The sequence below is a fragment of the Synchiropus splendidus genome, chromosome 10 (genome assembly GCF_027744825.2).
Source record: "Synchiropus splendidus isolate RoL2022-P1 chromosome 10, RoL_Sspl_1.0, whole genome shotgun sequence".
In the NCBI taxonomy this organism is placed as follows: domain Eukaryota; kingdom Metazoa; phylum Chordata; class Actinopteri; order Syngnathiformes; family Callionymidae; genus Synchiropus; species Synchiropus splendidus.
The window spans coordinates 14,092,866-14,109,360 of NC_071343.1; the positions used below are offsets into that span (position 1 = coordinate 14,092,866).

A 16,495-nucleotide genomic window follows, 5' to 3' on the forward strand; every position below is an offset into this window, starting at 1 on the left:
CACATATTTTTTGTGTCAACATTATGAATTATTGATAAGTGCAAAGTCAAAATCACAGGATAGATCTTTCCTCAACATCTTGTTTCAGACAACTCCTTAGTTCTTTGTAGAAGCTTTTTAAATAGAATTACAGAGGTAGAAAATAAAGCCAAAACCTTCAGCCCAGTCATGCAGACATGACAACCCATAACAACGCAGTGGAAGAGATATTTTCTCACAGGCGAACACTTGAGGAGCTTTTGGATGGTGTGCGAAACATAAATTGAAAAATCCAAGAATCACAATTACACATCACACTTTAATAACTGATAGAAACAGCTGTGTTGTGCAGACAGAAGCCCGCCAGGTTCACTTCATCCAAAGTAACAATCTCCCTGCCTCCACTTCCTAATGAAGCACGATGCCTGAGCAGCATGAATCATCCGCCATCATTCCTGATGAAGAGCGGATCACAGAAGGCCCATGTTATCCCTGCAGTTAGCAACATTTGGAGAAAACATTCCTTGCGTGCAGCCGGCCTGATCCCAGCTGGAGTGGTGAGATACAGTCTCAGATTGCATCTCTTTGATGAGACTCTTCGGATAACACGGAAGACGATCAGAATGGAAAAACATTCCCAGGATGTTTACTTAGGTAAGACTTAATGCCAAAAAAATGACACTACTTATAGCTCCCTGTGGAGGAGCCAAACCTCTCTCCGGTAAAAAACACCTATACGGATGTAAACAAATCTGCTTGTGTACAAACTGGGTCAGAGCAGTCTTGACAAGATAAGCAGTACATACTGAAACAGGTGTTCAATGTCCGGTGTGGGAGGGGAGTGAAAAGTGGTCCTGTGTGAGCGACATGACCGTGGGAGGGACTGGGCCAGCGACTTGACTGACGGGGACAGAGGTATGAGACCACAGCTGAAACAATTTTGACAGTTGGGTCGCCTGAGAGAGGAGGCTCAACTGCACAAAGCTAAAACATGGTCCAAAAAAGTACGCTTTCAAACATCAAGTTCCACCTGTCTAACCCCAGGATCACACACTGGAAGGGCGTCATCTTGACGTGGGTAAATAACCCCGTATGAGAAGATAACACCATCATCTGAGTAGGTCCCATCCAAACACAGCGATCCAAGTGAATGAAAACATATTCTGGTCCTGGGTTGAGCTCCAGGAGAGAGTGTAGGTGGTGTGAGGGCAGATCCAGGGCTCAGAAGAAAGCAGTCCTGGAGGGTGGGCAGGGCATGTTGGGAATCGATACTGAAGGAATATAAATATTTCACATATTGACGCGCCTCTGTTATACGGCTGGAGGAGCTGCAGGTGCTCCTTGTTGAGGGAGCTCAGAAACACCCTTTGAATGTGAATACTTCACAACCAGGTGCGATCTGAGCCCGAACCTGATCAACAATTCATTCAAGAGTGAGCAAACAGAAGAGGAAGAGATCCCACTTCCCCTTTCAAAACACGAGCTTCCTTGTAAGGCAGAGGCAGAGCGACACTTTGAGTCAGCTCCGAGTCATACTGGCGCACCTCTCTCAGCACGTCCTGCTTTAACTAAGAGTAGCATCAACTATTACCTGTCGGCAGCCATCACAAGACAGCTTTATTGCTACACAGTTTGGAAAGAAAGCTTGAGACAAACCCTGCATGCGCAGCCATGTCTAACAGCCGTGTTCCCTGCTTCCTTCTGCCACAGCTGGCCTTTGACAACTAGCTACCATTAGCTTTATGTAGCGCCTAGTTACACATAGGTAGCTGCACAGAACGTCTTGCTGTCAGCCCGTGTGTCAGGCACACGTGGATGAGCTGCTTGTATTTATCGAACACGGTCGAACAGAAAGTCCACAGGTAGCTCTCTGACCTTATTCGAGTTTTCAGCCGTGTGAGCGCAGAGTCAATATTTGAGGACATGTACAAATAATTGTGGAAGCTTTAAAACCACAGCTAAATATCTTCTCTGCCCCGAGCTCCTTGTGAAAAGCCTGGCGTTATGAACCCTTTGAACCAATGTCCTCATTGTGGTTTGGCACCGTCCACAGCGCAACAATAAACTGCCTAGTAAACAACAGTCTCATTTATGAATTTTACGTGATTTGTTCTCCTTTGCGCGGAGATTAAACCTTGGCTCTTCCTATGTCAGACTAAATCTAAGGCCGACTCGCTGTTTGTTTTGATTCTTTTCTGCATTTTTGTGGCAGAAGGACTGCTCTGCCGACACATACTTGAGAAAAGGCAGGATCCGCCATATTGCCCGAACAGCAATTATAACAGACATGAAACTTGAGAGGAGGTGAAGAGGCTTCGGAGGAGCTTTCATAAGAGGAGCAGCGGAAATTTTTCACACACAGCAAATTCCCATTTCATTTTCTTGGAGGCATGTCGGAGGTCTGTTCATTTTAGTTTGCAAGTAAATGTATTGCTTTCTCAAAGGAAATCACTTTAAAACGACATTTCTCAGGTTTACAGAAATTCCTCATCTACGAGATAGAATAATCTTTCACTGTATTTCAACCAAATGTATCTCTATATTAATCTAACGGGCATTATAGGCTTATTATCTCACTACCACAACATAACAAAGCTTGTTCTCTCATGGTAATGATCACAGTTTACTGAGATGCCACTGTCTGGTCCAGCTGTATCCTGTGAGGTGATCATGGCAGATCACATTGTGAATAAAGATATACTTCAATTCAGGTCAATTCAGGCAGAATTTGCATAGTGCCTACAAGGCATTCAAAGTCTTCAATGTTTAAGGAGAAGACCAGCCTGGACCATGCCTACTACTGACAGCAAAACAGTCATTTTGGAGAGCTGGGTAGTGGGTGAAATGAGGGGTCTCCTGTAGAGGTTACCAGACCATTGTGTTTTAAAAGCTGTGGGAGGAAACCAGAGTGCCTAGCCCTAGAGAAAAACCACACCCAGCAGGATTCCCTTTCGCACCCAGAGTAGCCACAAGCTGGACACATCCTTGCAGTGCCAACATTAAATCCGTTTTTTGTTTCTGTCTCTGCTCCACTGACTAGTTTTCGAGATTTCATGAGCCATAACACTTGGCTCACACCCTTACTCAACAATGACGTGAAAATTCAAGTGAATACTTTTCTAAGGGCTTGTAAACAGCAACATCACAGATTTATGTCTTCATAGTGTTCACCGATTAAATTATAAAACCCAACAGATTCTCAGTTTACTAAAAAATGTGAAGAAAGCGATGATGTGAATGACATGATAACATGAAGTGTATCGGATTGACAATGAAAATTGAACTCAAAGCCATAGTGTTATCTTGCTAACAAGTCAAGAAAGTTCCTCTATATCGACCCGGACACCACGATGTTTCACACAAGCTATAGATGTTTACAATCCGTGAAGTCATATGTGCAGGTCTAGGTAAAGAGTGATGCACAGCTGCATAAATAATAACAACTGGCTTGGACAAACACTATACAAAGTCACAAGAATATTGCAGAATAATGTAATGGCTCGGAGGAAATTGATAGAACAGCACACATGTCTAGGTCGCTATGCTATGTGCTCCAGGAATGTGCATGTCATCAGAACCTCGTGTGGGTGTGAGACAATACTAGGGCTGTGCTGGGAATACGTAAATGGATTAAGTGAGTCACTCATATTCACCCCATAAGGAGAGCATTGTTACAATAAGGTCATAATCTCTTGGTTTGCATCCAGATCTGACATTACCCCACTGCCGGCTTTTCTTCTGGCACTCAAACTGAAAGCAGCTTCTAGAAGATAATGTGAAGACTTACTCTCATTTCCGCTCCATTAATCCATAGCCCAGGTGAAAACTTTCAAATCTCCAAAGGTGAATTAGCATTATTCCACGACGACGTGCGTCAGCTGAGGTGAAGTGACATATATGAGCGCTCCGCTATCTCCTCGCAGCCGGGTTGAACGGTGCCAGCTGAATGTCAAGACACACCCCTGGAGCCCCTGGTATGTAACAGTCGCCAGTGACCGGGCTCTGTGTGTGTCAGCCGCGTACGATGAGAGAGCACCGCTCTCTGTGCCGTCTCTGGCTAAAGATAACACATCGAACAACTTAACTCACGGGGAGGAATTTGAGTCAGCCCCGCTGCAAACCATAACACGGCGCTAAGTGGTACATTACCCCTACACACAGCAACAATGTCCGGCACCAGAGGGACCGACAAGAGTGGCAAACCGCAGAAGAATGGTGTTGCTCAAATTCATTAAGACACCAAGACTCCTCTGTAGTCTGAACTTAGCTTTAAAATTAACAGTGCAGTGGTATGCGCTGGGTTAATAAACAAGCACAGTGGTGCTGTATGAACAGGAAAGCGAAGGCAGAACGGACAGGAAATAGAATTCAGGATGAAAATGAAGGACTCACCATTATCAGCGACCTTCTTCAGCGCCGACACGATAGCATCCGAAGGAACACGGGGGCTCTCCACATACTTTGGCTTCCGGGTCGGACCTGCAGGCACAGGCCGAGAATTAAATGAGAGATGGACAAGGAGCAGCGGTGGAGAAAGAGAACAGAGTCACATGTTCCAGATGAGACTGGAGATGAAGGCGCAGGGTCTAGTCAGCAGAACAGACTCGGCCGTCCTGTCGTAAACTCTCGCTCACTCTCTTGCCTCACACATGTACACAAAGTGAGACACGTCCCTCTGCTGATAGCCACACTGGTCTGTCTGACAACTCCGAATGCTGTTTGTCTGGCTGGAGGCTTCTAGTAAAACAGCAAGGCAACTCCGGGGAATTTAAACTACGCCAGGAAACCACAGCAATTAGCCTCATAGAGAAGAAAAAAAAGAGACTCTAAACACACAGATGGAATTTTAGAGACATGGGAAACAACAAAAGCAGGCTGCAAGTTGGCCTGTTTTAATGTCCCCTCCTGCTGCTGAAGGACATGTTGTTAAATTGAGGTCCAGTTGTTGGTTGGTGTATCTGGGCCAGGAGTACAGGGGTTTGACTTGAGTTGGAAGGTTGGCGTCGGCCGCTCTGGATCAGATAAAATTAGAAAGTCCCACAGGTTGGTGCAGCATGTTGGATCTCTGAGCTCAAGCTCTTTTCACAACTATATAGGATTGGCTAGAACTTACTTATTTCTGATTTCAGAATTACTGATTTCATTTGTCTTCAATGAGCATGAATGTAAACCTTGTGAAATGACATGAAACCATGTGATCAGCGCAAAAATATTTGTCATTGAAAAGTCCAACCAGCAGCAGAACCAGGCTGAATAAGATAAATAGAATAAAACTAAGTCTAAATATGATTAAAATATTTTCTCTAAAGAAGATAAGTAAAGTGTATATGAAAGTATCGTATAAAACTTTTGAAAGGATAAAATGTTTTGTTTTTTACAAAAGGTGCTCCAACAGGTGAACAGTTTTCACTGTTGATGCACGGTCACTTTATCATTTTGAAGAACTTCTACATAGCTGTTAACTATCACAGATTTGCAGCTGTCAAGTCAATTCAATGACACACTACGACCACCATAAGTGGCAAGTGTATTAAAATTGACCGTCTCACAGCCCACAGCATGGACCAAAACAGAGTATACAATCTATAGGCCCAACTTTCATGACACTGTCTAAACAATGACGAATAACTTTGCCTTGATGTGACATATGGTCGACAGAAACCTGGATAGATCCCTATGGTAATGTGCAGCACCGGCCAAGTAAAGGTGTTTCCCAAGAACGACCTACTGAAGAGACAGCTCAAGACCAGTTAAGACCAAGTTTGGTAATGTGGCTAGACTTGTCTTCCCCACCCATAGGCTAATGTTCCTCTCACCCAAAACATTGACAGCACTGAGGAGGCTTTTAGCTAGGAGGGTGTCTGGGCGTCTGCAAAACATGAAAAAATGGACTGGCGGCCAAGCTACGGTCGAGAATCGGGCGTCCATTTTTTCATGTTTTGCAGACGCCCAGACGCCCCCCCAGCTAAAAGCCTGGTAGTGAGTCAGGCTACTGCACTGATAACAATTTCTATGGCCTTGTTTCTGAGGTACATACATTAATAAATTACATCTGTTGCCATGCGACCTGACAAAGATGGCCAATCATGACCCTTGTGCCAAGTATGCTTCAAACATATGCAGCTGAAGGTTCAGCAAGGAACTGAAACGTGGATTTTATTCACCATTTCCCATCAGTAAACAAGTTTACACCTTCAATTAAGAGGTTTTAGCATGGACTGTCATTGTGGCTCCGTAATTGCTGCGATGCAGTAGTTGGAGAGCGCTCGCTCATAATCCCAGCACTGTAACACTTAGATTTACTCTGGTGTTTTCGCCTGCAGCCCAACAAAGAAGCCAGACTAAATACTGAAACAAGCATCTCATTTTCCTGTCTACAAAGGAAAAACATTCCAAGGTTCTGAACCGAAAAAACAAAAAAGGCTCATAGTAACACGCGTTCCTCTCTGAGACCTGACCTAACCCGGTTTAGACCTCCATCTCCTCCAGACTTCTCTTATCAGATGAATGAATATGTAACCCCGAGACAAAACATAAAGATTAGATGGGGGAGCGCAGTAAGCCGTTTCCTACTCGCACATGAAATACCAGGCACTCCCAGCCTGAAAACCGCCATCGGATTAAACTAGTTTTTCAAAAACAGCTGTAATCACGAGCAGTCGTGAGTTGGGTCAGCGTGGGAGGGAGGGGGGGGAGCAGACATGTGAGCGGAAATAACATGAAAGAATCTCACAACAAACAACCTTGGCGACCGAGGCAAGCTTGATGGAGGGTGCCCTCTGTGGAAATGCAATAGAAATGCAAATACACCTCAACTCTTTGCTCGTGATTTTACACCAGTCTAACTTTCATCTTTGACTCAGTGGTTGACCAAAAATGAAGCCGCTAACTCAGACTAGTCTTCGTCTACTTGAAGATTCTCAACATGAAATTGTGTTATTATATTCCACTGAATAAAGAACAGTCACCAGTCAAGGTCTCCGGCACGGTTTCTCCGATAAAAACTTTATCCGTATCCTGAAGTTACCTCAGAAAGTTTCTGTGTTTGTGACCTCATGTGGATCCTCTGTTCCCACTTGGTAAACTGACACCAAGCATGAGGTTTAGTTTACTCCACACTGTGCCCCCTGTTGTTGCAGGATGCAATTAGGTGAACAGAGCGTATTTGGTCGAGCTTTTTTGGCACAAAACATCTACCTGAACTAAGTGCATCTCTAAAGATGAGCCGTCGGAGCTGCTGGGGTTTACAAGCCAGCCGCCATCGGCCCTCGAGGTCTTTGTTAAAATATCTCAGATGTCAGACACAGCTTGTCTGTGTTTCTCTAGTCCTGCTTTAATTGACACCATGTGACTCTCGGCTAATGGCTGAAGCATGACAATCCACAAACCAATGTGCAGCTCTGGGAAAGGACTAAATAAAGGCCGCTGGATGGGCCAATGTTTTTGATCCCACATTCACCAAAATCAAACTTCTCATTCTTTGACTATGAAAGAAGTCAGCAAGGAGTAAATCCGACTGCGATTTGATGAATGATGAACGGTCCAAATCAAGCGTGGCTTTTAACACACTCCAATTTTTGCTTCCAGTTCATTTGGAAACAGACTCCTAATTAGTTTATAGTCTTGGCTCTTGCTCCGTGAATGAAATGCTGACCTTCTCAAGCGGGTCCCCACAAAGTTAAAATCACAGATTTTAGGCTTTGGAACAGGCCCGGGACAAAAGAGTGGCCGAGTCTGTACCTTTTGTTGATGCCTTTCTCATCCTGTTTTACCTGTGCTCTGCTTCTTTCCTTCTGTGTCTTAGACTTGCATGAAACCTTGTTTACACTGTAGCCACAAGTGCTACTGTCATCACTCCAACTTCCATTTAGCCTCTAACAATATAAATGTCTACTGCGACAATATGGCGGCTTGGTATCACTATGACAGTTAAAAATATATATATTAAATATCGCAACTAGTGTGCCATTAATATAGATAGACACGTAAGAAAGAAATTGATGGGGAAAGTTGGTTACTTAAGAACTTGTGCATCGGTCTTACTTGACTTTTTTGAAATGTGTCTCTTTGTATGTCTCCAGTGTGTCCCCTTGACACCTCCCCATAGGAGGCATTCCAACACGAGCCAAGGATTTGAACCAGAAACTAGGCATCATGACTGACAATCAAAGGCCGAGCTGTTAATTTTTTGGAAGCGCTTGAGCAGTTTCCCAGCATTCCTCCTGATGGACTCTTGACTTCTTCACATTTCAACTGTTCAATGCAGCAGTGTTTCCCAATGAAGACTCAAAGCAGATAAAAGCAGCCAACACAACAGCAGCCTTTATGCACCAGAATGACATTCCTCATCTCAGAAAACAGCACCATAACATGCTGTGGACAGTTTCCCCAGCCATCTGACAAGCAGTGTTATTAAAATGTGCACCAACTGAGATGTAATTTGTCTCAGAAAGAGGGATTCTGCTTGCAGGAAAGCACTTCACAGATGAATACCTTGTCTGCAGTCTCTCACTTTGCCATCGTGTCTTTTGAAAAACTATGACAACTTAAATAATAAATGCAGTCGTCACTTAACAACCATTCTTGAATAACAATAACTGCTATGAAAAGATTGATCACACTTGAAGAATTTCATTTGGGAGTCCAATGGTTTTTCACACGGTATTGTCAAATCCAACTAAATGTCACACTCCGATTGTGTTGCAACACAATTCTTCAATTCTAATCTCATGCTGAGTCGAGTGAGCTTCATCTCACAGCGTGTTCTGTGCAAGCATACATCAGGGATCAAAAACATTATGACCACCCGCTTCATAATTTAAAGGCTAGTCTACAAACCTCCTTCCCATTTACTTGCGCTATCAGAGACACATTTCTGAGGGAAGCATTTAAAAATGATCCTTGGAAAGCAGCGTGAAGAAGACAGCCTGAGATAAGAAGCCAGACCAGCAGGGTACTGAAGTGCAGTGAGCTGAACAGTTTGATAGAAGTTTTCACTGGCCGCCCATCAAAGACCTTTTTCAAAGTGAAGCCGCAACATCGCAAGATCTTTTACAGGTCAGTTCTCAGACGGACATCAGTCATCCCGATGGTCCGGGATGGTACTGTCAATAGCCCAAAACCAAAGGAAGTTGCTATTCTCTTTCAGTCTTCATGCCGCAAAGAGGAAACTCCATACATATCAGAACATTGTGGTGCCTTGGGGCCATGTGCTGCCCTTTTACTGAAGGCACCCTCACTGAGGAAGCAAGGTGGGTCTCTATGCTGTTGTACTTTTGGTTAGGGATTCCTCTGCTGTATTAAATCTCTATTATACAGCAGAGTGTGTCCTGCTTGAATAATAAGAAGAAGAAGAAGAAGAAGAAGAAGAGCAGAAGTCGTATCTATTGAGTGCAAAATGAGTCATGAGGAAGGTTATTTTATCTCTATTCCTGTAGGTACAATACAGTGTGTCATTTTAATATGAAACTGTAATTAAAAGATTAAAACTCGAGCTTCAGGATGAATGCGCACTACTTCCAGCTGCCATTAGAGGTCAGTGTGGAGACACTGCAGATGGTTAAAACAGCTGACATCCTCATAACAATTTTAGGCCAGATTTATTCAGTCGAGTCTCAAATATGTTTTTTTTTTTTTTTAATATTTTGTTTTAAAATGTTTGTTTATTAAATAATAGCCAGCGAGTGAGGAAGCTCATGAATTCCACTGTCACACAGTGGATGTCTGGCTGAGCTCTTGAGGGAGGCTGTGAACTATTAACAGGACAGCCTGGGCACTGGTCAGCACATGTCAGGGCGCTGCTTTGGAGGCGGTTAAGCTCTGGATTTAGCTGATCAAAGTTAGAAGCCAACGCCACCGGGACTTTGCGGCTCAGCCATCCATCACGCTGCTAATGAAGTTTGTTCTCTTGTCCCCTGTGAAGTGTTCATGAAAAGAGCGTTTTACAGCACTCACTTCCGAACAACAATCGATTATGCAACGTGTCAGGAAATGATGTCAAGTCGCAGCATACTTTGTGATCCTGCTTAACCACTTCCCCCTCAAAGAGGTTGCTAATGGCGTGTTGGGAGAGAAAACACATGGCCCGGTCACAAGTGCCAAATTAAGGCACCGCGGCTCCTCCGTTGCCCGCAAAACATACAGTGAAAAAGTGGATCCACGCTGTTTTCCTCGTGTACCTGAGAGGTTTCCTCTCCAGTGTTTATGAACTGGAGGTGTGAAGTCTCCCCCGACAGGGTTTCACAGTCATGTGTGAGGACGATGGACGACCACTGACCATCCCCCCGATGTTGCCTTCTCAGTCGTCCTCGACATGATTTTACCCTTCCACTATGACATGGAGGACCTCAGTGGGGAATACAGCCTTAATAAGTGTTGCACTCCTCCTGTCCTCAGGGCCCTTTTCACCTTCAGAGTCCGCCTCATTTCTGCTCGATCGCTCCTTATCTTATGTGTGGTTGGACTGGGCAGGAATGTCGCATTTCTTTGGTCAGAATATGAGTTTAATCTAGATTGTATCAGTGGTTATATGTTGGTGTGTCAGGCGCTCGGATGGTTAAAATGATGTTGGACTCTGACTGTAAGTTATTCTATCAACAACCTGGTAACAGAAAGCTGTGATCGTCGAGCAAGCTCATGTGCATGAGAAACTCACTGTGTTTTGAAAACTAAAATACATCCAAAAGTACAAGCTATAAACCAATTGAGTACCAAACTGCGGCTAAAGCCGAACGCCCCTCACAACAATGGATTAGGAGACTTAAGCAGATTCAACGCTAAACACATCAAAGCTGCCACTACTCCAAACACAAACTTAAGGGTCCACAGATGAGTGCCACATGTGACTGTGGGTAACACTTCAAGATTTTCTAATCTTTGCTAGCACACTAATCCTCCCAGGGAAACAAGTTCATCTACAAAGGTATCCCCAGCAGCTTTGAAGACCCCCGCAGCTGCTGACAACAATGTTGCAAACATTGTGGCTCAGAGAGGAAAGACAATTAGATCCATTGTAAACATGAGGCCATGACTGAAGAGCAAACACCATGTTGTTAGGTGATCAAACACATGGCAGCAGTGAGAGCAGGTTGGCCATGTTGATCATGAAAACTGTGTCGGAATGTTCCAAAACTCCAAGCAAAACAAAGAACCCTACCTGGTGACTTCTTACTGGGTCGCAAAGGCATCATGTACGACTGTCTTGGAAGAAGAGGCGAGGAGGGGAGGGACAACGACGCCCCCTTTGCAAGGCTGAGTCGGAAAACATCATCCGTGACCTGGCCATATCCGGAGCTGTGGACCTGCGGACCTCCATCGGGCGGAAATCTCTTCAAGTGGCTGAGGACATCACCTGCGGAGAGAACCCAAGGAGATGGTTGCAAACTTTCAGATGCCCCTTTTTCAATTGTAATGGAGCCCAGCCACCTTTATGACATCAGCCATGGTTTATTCACTCATGAACTTGGTTTGTTTTTGACACCTGGCACTTTAATCCAAACATATGTTGTTTAATTTGTAGCTCTAAATGTGAAGCAGTTTTCTGGCAACCTTTCCAGAGTGTCCCCACAGGCCACCCGACCCCAGTGTCCAAGAGCAAGTGATAGAAAATGAAAGACTGAACACAGAATGGGTCACTTAACCCTAAACAGCAGGGTAGTCCATCGCACCCAGACAAATTTGGCTTGATGCAACCATTAAAGCAGATTGCTGCTGCCACATCCACTTTTTGAGAATTCAATATGTTTCAGTGATTTATGTATTTCCATCCAAACATCAGCGACTGTAACCATCCACCAATATGAAAGTAAGTGGACCAGAAAAACAAGAACAAGCTTGACAATCAGGGGAAATCCACACAGACATTTCTGCTGCTCATGTGTTATTATTGCTGATCAACCGGAGACCACACAACCGCAAGGAAAACTACTGCAGTAACTTTTTATTAGCATGTGATAAAAGATAGCCAGCAAGCCAGTGTGAGCCCCAACAATATATCTTTGCTATTGTTGTGCACCCCCACAGCCTGAACCTCAGGAATGTGTGACCCCTGAGTAAATCTCTTTGAGGAAACATTTTTTTAGTGAGCAGAAATAACAGCCTGAGCAAAGTCAGCATGAGCAGACATGAATTTTTCAACGTAGAGTGAAAGAAGTGATAAAGACAGCCTTATCGAAGGACAATAGGGATGAAGAACGACAGCTGTCGGGTTCAGTTTCATGGCTTTTCCTTCAACCAACTGCTTTCTCATTCCCGTAAAATCTTTATTTATTTATTCTAACTTGAAAATGTTTTTTTTTCATTCTGGATATGTAGTGAAAACACATGCACTACTTGGAAAATGTATAAATATTTTTATACATGGATGGAATAATTGGAGAAAAGTGTGTGACTAAAGGGTGTCGGCAAGGATGAAAGGGGAAGGAGGTCAGGCCAGTAATGTTGTATGGTTTGGCACTGAGGAAAAGACAGGAGGCAGAGCTGGAGGTAGCAGAGATGAAGATGCTGAGCTTCTCTCTGGGAGTGAGCAGGATGGATAGGATCAGGAAGCGGTATGTCAGAGGGACAGGTGTTTAGGAGACAAACTCAGAGAGGCTAGATGGAGATGGTTTGGACATGTACACAGGAGATGAAGCTGTTGAGGTTGGAACTGCCAGGCAGAAGGTGGAGAGGAAGGCCAAAGAGGAGATTGATGGAGGTGGTGAAGGAGGACATGATGTTTGTAAGTAGAGATAGAAGACAGAAGCCGAAAGGAAAAAATCCCTGATTTTGAAACCTAAAAATATATTTTATTTATGTATTTATTATAATTTTAAATAACACTGCCTACTTTCCCCCAAGCACATAATGTTTTCACAGTATATAATATACATTTTCAATTTTATTTTAAAATATTAAACTCTTATCTATTAACAAGACTGAATTAAACAAGCTCAGGTATTATACACAAGGCGTCCCAAAAAAATTGATATCATTTCATCACTGCATAGTTGGCTAAAAATGTGCTTGCTCTTTTAGCTCAAAAAGGAAGTAGTCTGAAGGTCAGATTGGGACGTCCGTTAGTTTAAATGCAAAGGAGATGCAAACTTATGGAACATAAAGTTAGCAAAATTTTTGCACCTGCTTTTCGGCGAGGGAATAGGAGGCCTGGTGTAGTCTTAAAGGTAAACCTGCAACTTTGACTCAGAGCCACAAAAACCTTTTCTAAGGTACAGTGGTATTTCAAGTATCCAAAAAAATGAATGAAAACGTTGCAATATCTAGAATGGATATATCGATCGTTCAATCAAAAAGATAAAACCAGCTGAGAGTGAAGCCCAAAAACCCGGAACACCACAGTGTCATGCATTATTGCGAGAGTAAACCACACATGAAGTCATTACAAGAAAACTCAAAACAACAAAACCCTGAAAAGACATGACAGCATGATGTGTGTTTAGAGTGGGGGGGTCACGGTCTGGTGGGAATTCTCATGCCACAGTACACATTGGAAGGACGTGCAGCTAGTTTGGTAAATAAAGCTGCGTCACTGACCAGTGAGTTAAGATAACATGTTATTTATTAAGCAAACTGTACATGTGTTTGGTCACGGTGAACACATATTATTTCATCCTGCACAAACACAGAGTTAAACACAGTGTCATTTTCAGCTCCCATGGTTCGACACGCTTCTGGCGCCAGTAATAAAACTCACCGGTTATAAGCACAAGTGCTGCAACTTCTGTTAGTTGTTCCACAGCCACCACTCACACATTACTGTGTTATACTCTTGGCATGTTCCTAGGAAATCTTACTCATCCCCAGTCGAACCATTTACGTCAACGTCCTCAAAAAATACGCACAAGCATTTTAACATTGCAAATGGCTGTAGGCTTCATCTATAGCTATATCTATATATATTATGTTTTCACTTCTTAACATCTCTGGTTGTTGCATAGTTGATTCTGTGGGTTTTTGAAGATACAGTTTTTAACACATCCTCACTTCCTTGTAATATATTGACATTTGGGAGAGTGGGACTTCAGCATCTTATGTTGACGAATTAGGCTTTCAATTGAAGCATATAAAAGAAAGGCAAAGGCTGGGGATAGTGAGTTCGACAGCACTGTAGATGAGGAGGAGAACCACGTGAGGGGCAATACATACCAAGTGACTGTACACTCATTCATACGTCATCACAAAACTCTACATTACAAACTCACAACGGGTCTGTAGTTTGACTTTCATATCATCCATTTGTGCATTTGATATGTTTTGTTTGGCCCACTACACAAAAATACAATAGCACGAGTGCAAACGCAGAAAAGCATTCAAAACCACAGAGCCATAAAAATGTCTGCCTGGCTTCACTGCTATATCAATTGCCCTGAATGATGCCTTACAGATTTATCACAGAGTCTGGAGTGCGTATACATTCGGTTGAAATAGCCTTCATTTTTGGCAAGCTGTTGCCATTTCTTCAGGAATGTCACGCGACCTAGCCATCATAAATGCAAAGAGATCCTATAGAATGGAGTAGATATGTCTAGGTCTACAAAAATACTGAAAACGTCACAGAAACATTCTCACCAATAAAGATATTTTCATTTGCTGTGCACAGTTGTTTCTTAACGACGGCGACTTCACGCCAGACTTGCGACTAATGTCTTTACCATGCCTGCCGGCGGCTTGGCTGAGTGAAATCCCAGGATGGAAATAAAAGGCTTTGCAGGGAACTGCATGGACAACTCTATTTTCAGCTTGACAGCAAGGATATCTGGAACCACGGTAAGTAGCTAACTTGCCACAATTAAATCTACAAATTATCCACGTCATAACGGCGATTGATTCTGAAGTGGCAGTTACGCTCGTGACAGCAGATTCATACACGTGGCAGATGTTGGCAGAGCATCTGTTGGAAAGAGCATTGGAAGATTGGCTCTGATGGCCGCCTGGAGCCAGAGGTTTGTAGAAATAACTGACCTCATTTAGCATCCGACGTTTTTTTTCCTTAAAGAGTGTAGTTTAGTGGCGCAGCTAATCCGAAACAGAAACAGTTTCTCCACGCCTCCGCCGCGCCACGGCAGACACAGCGCTGTCCCGGGTTTTGAAAAGGCCTCTTAAAAAAGATGAATGCCAGGCACACCGACCTTAGCACGCTGTTAGACATGGATGAGGCCGAGGATGGAGCAAGGGTCACTCAGCCAAGGCGACGGCCTGCTCTCACCCTGACACGACTTACAACTTCACGCTCCAGAAAAGACAATAGTGGAAATCAGAGTCACTGGTTTGGACACGGATGTACAGGCACAAGAGGCTGGAGACCACCCTCAACTCCATCTCCAACATGACATGGTGTCTACTGGGTTTGGATTTTATCTGGTATTATTGAAGTTTCACCCCAAAATATTATTGGTGACATCACTTTCTGCAGTGGCTCACGAAGCCAACAACAAAAGCCGAATACTGTATATCATCACAGTATTGTTGTGGACAGCTACTTCAGTCATGTTGTAGCTATGTGGACATTTGGTTCATAAAAATGTTCACAGAATAGCAGAGCAGTAGCATTGCAATTACGACTGGCTGCTGAGATCTCCAGGCATATTTAAGAGATTAAGACCATCAACAATGTCACAGAGAGAGGCGCCATATTAAAGCGGACTTGGCTGTCGCGGGTCCTTGTGACCTCGCCGCCATCTGACCGATGCTAAACACGGAGGGACAGTAGGACAGAAAACTATCCAGAGCTATTTTCGATAGTTTCCTAAACCCGAGTGGCTGCTAGGCCTACAATTTCAGAGCCTGCTGCGGTTGAGAAAATCCAGCCGTTCAAATTACACGGTTCTGCAGTAAAATGATGTAAAAATGATTACAGTCCAGCGCGGACGTTGCTTCTCATCAAAGTGAAGGAGCAGAGCCGAGCAGGACATTGAGTGACCAGTGGAAACCATTAAATATTATTTCAGGACAATGATTGAGGAAAATAAATCTGTATTTAAGCGCAAATAAATTATTACAGTGGGTCACTTTTCGCCCGGCAACGTTCCTCTCTCCCAAAATGACATGGAGGAAAAACAGCTCGTAGCTTCAGTGGCTGTGGCTGTTCAGAAAAGACGGCAAATGAATTGCAATGACATTAGAACCACAAAGTTGATACAGCATAAAAGCCCTTTATATGGCAGACAAGCACAGGACAGACAGATGCTTTAAGTTTCTTCACTTTATATCAATAAAAACAAGAAGATACAACACTGTGTTTTATTTGTTGTTTGGCTTAGGTGTATCAGCAATCTAATATTAGCTTCTCATGGCCTCCATAAAAGAAAAGCGAACCACGGCTGTAATTAATGCAAATTCTTTCAGTTGACACACAAAGAACGATGACCGTCAGGCGATTCACCAAAGGGCTAATTCTCCCGCTAGACTGAGTGCCAAAGTGGATTCCCAGTGTACTTCCGAGACTGGGCTGACAGTCTGACAAAAGCTGTCATGGTTAACACACAGGAACCCACAGCGAGGAGAGGGACTACAGGGCGGG

General features: G+C 43.7%; 1 protein-coding gene across 2 annotated transcripts in view; it reads right to left on the reverse strand.

Annotated features, from left to right (window-relative positions):
* Nucleotides 1-16,495, reverse strand: part of tanc1b (tetratricopeptide repeat, ankyrin repeat and coiled-coil containing 1b) — an 85,941-nt gene that overhangs the window by 44,749 nt on the left and 24,697 nt on the right. For both annotated transcript variants that reach the window (XM_053876172.1, XM_053876173.1), the window contains exons 3-4: nucleotides 11,135-11,329; nucleotides 4,372-4,458 (exon numbers count right to left, since the gene is read on the reverse strand). In XM_053876172.1, coding sequence (XP_053732147.1) covers nucleotides 4,372-4,458; nucleotides 11,135-11,329 — 282 coding nt within the window. The remainder of the gene's footprint in view (nucleotides 1-4,371; nucleotides 4,459-11,134; nucleotides 11,330-16,495) is intronic.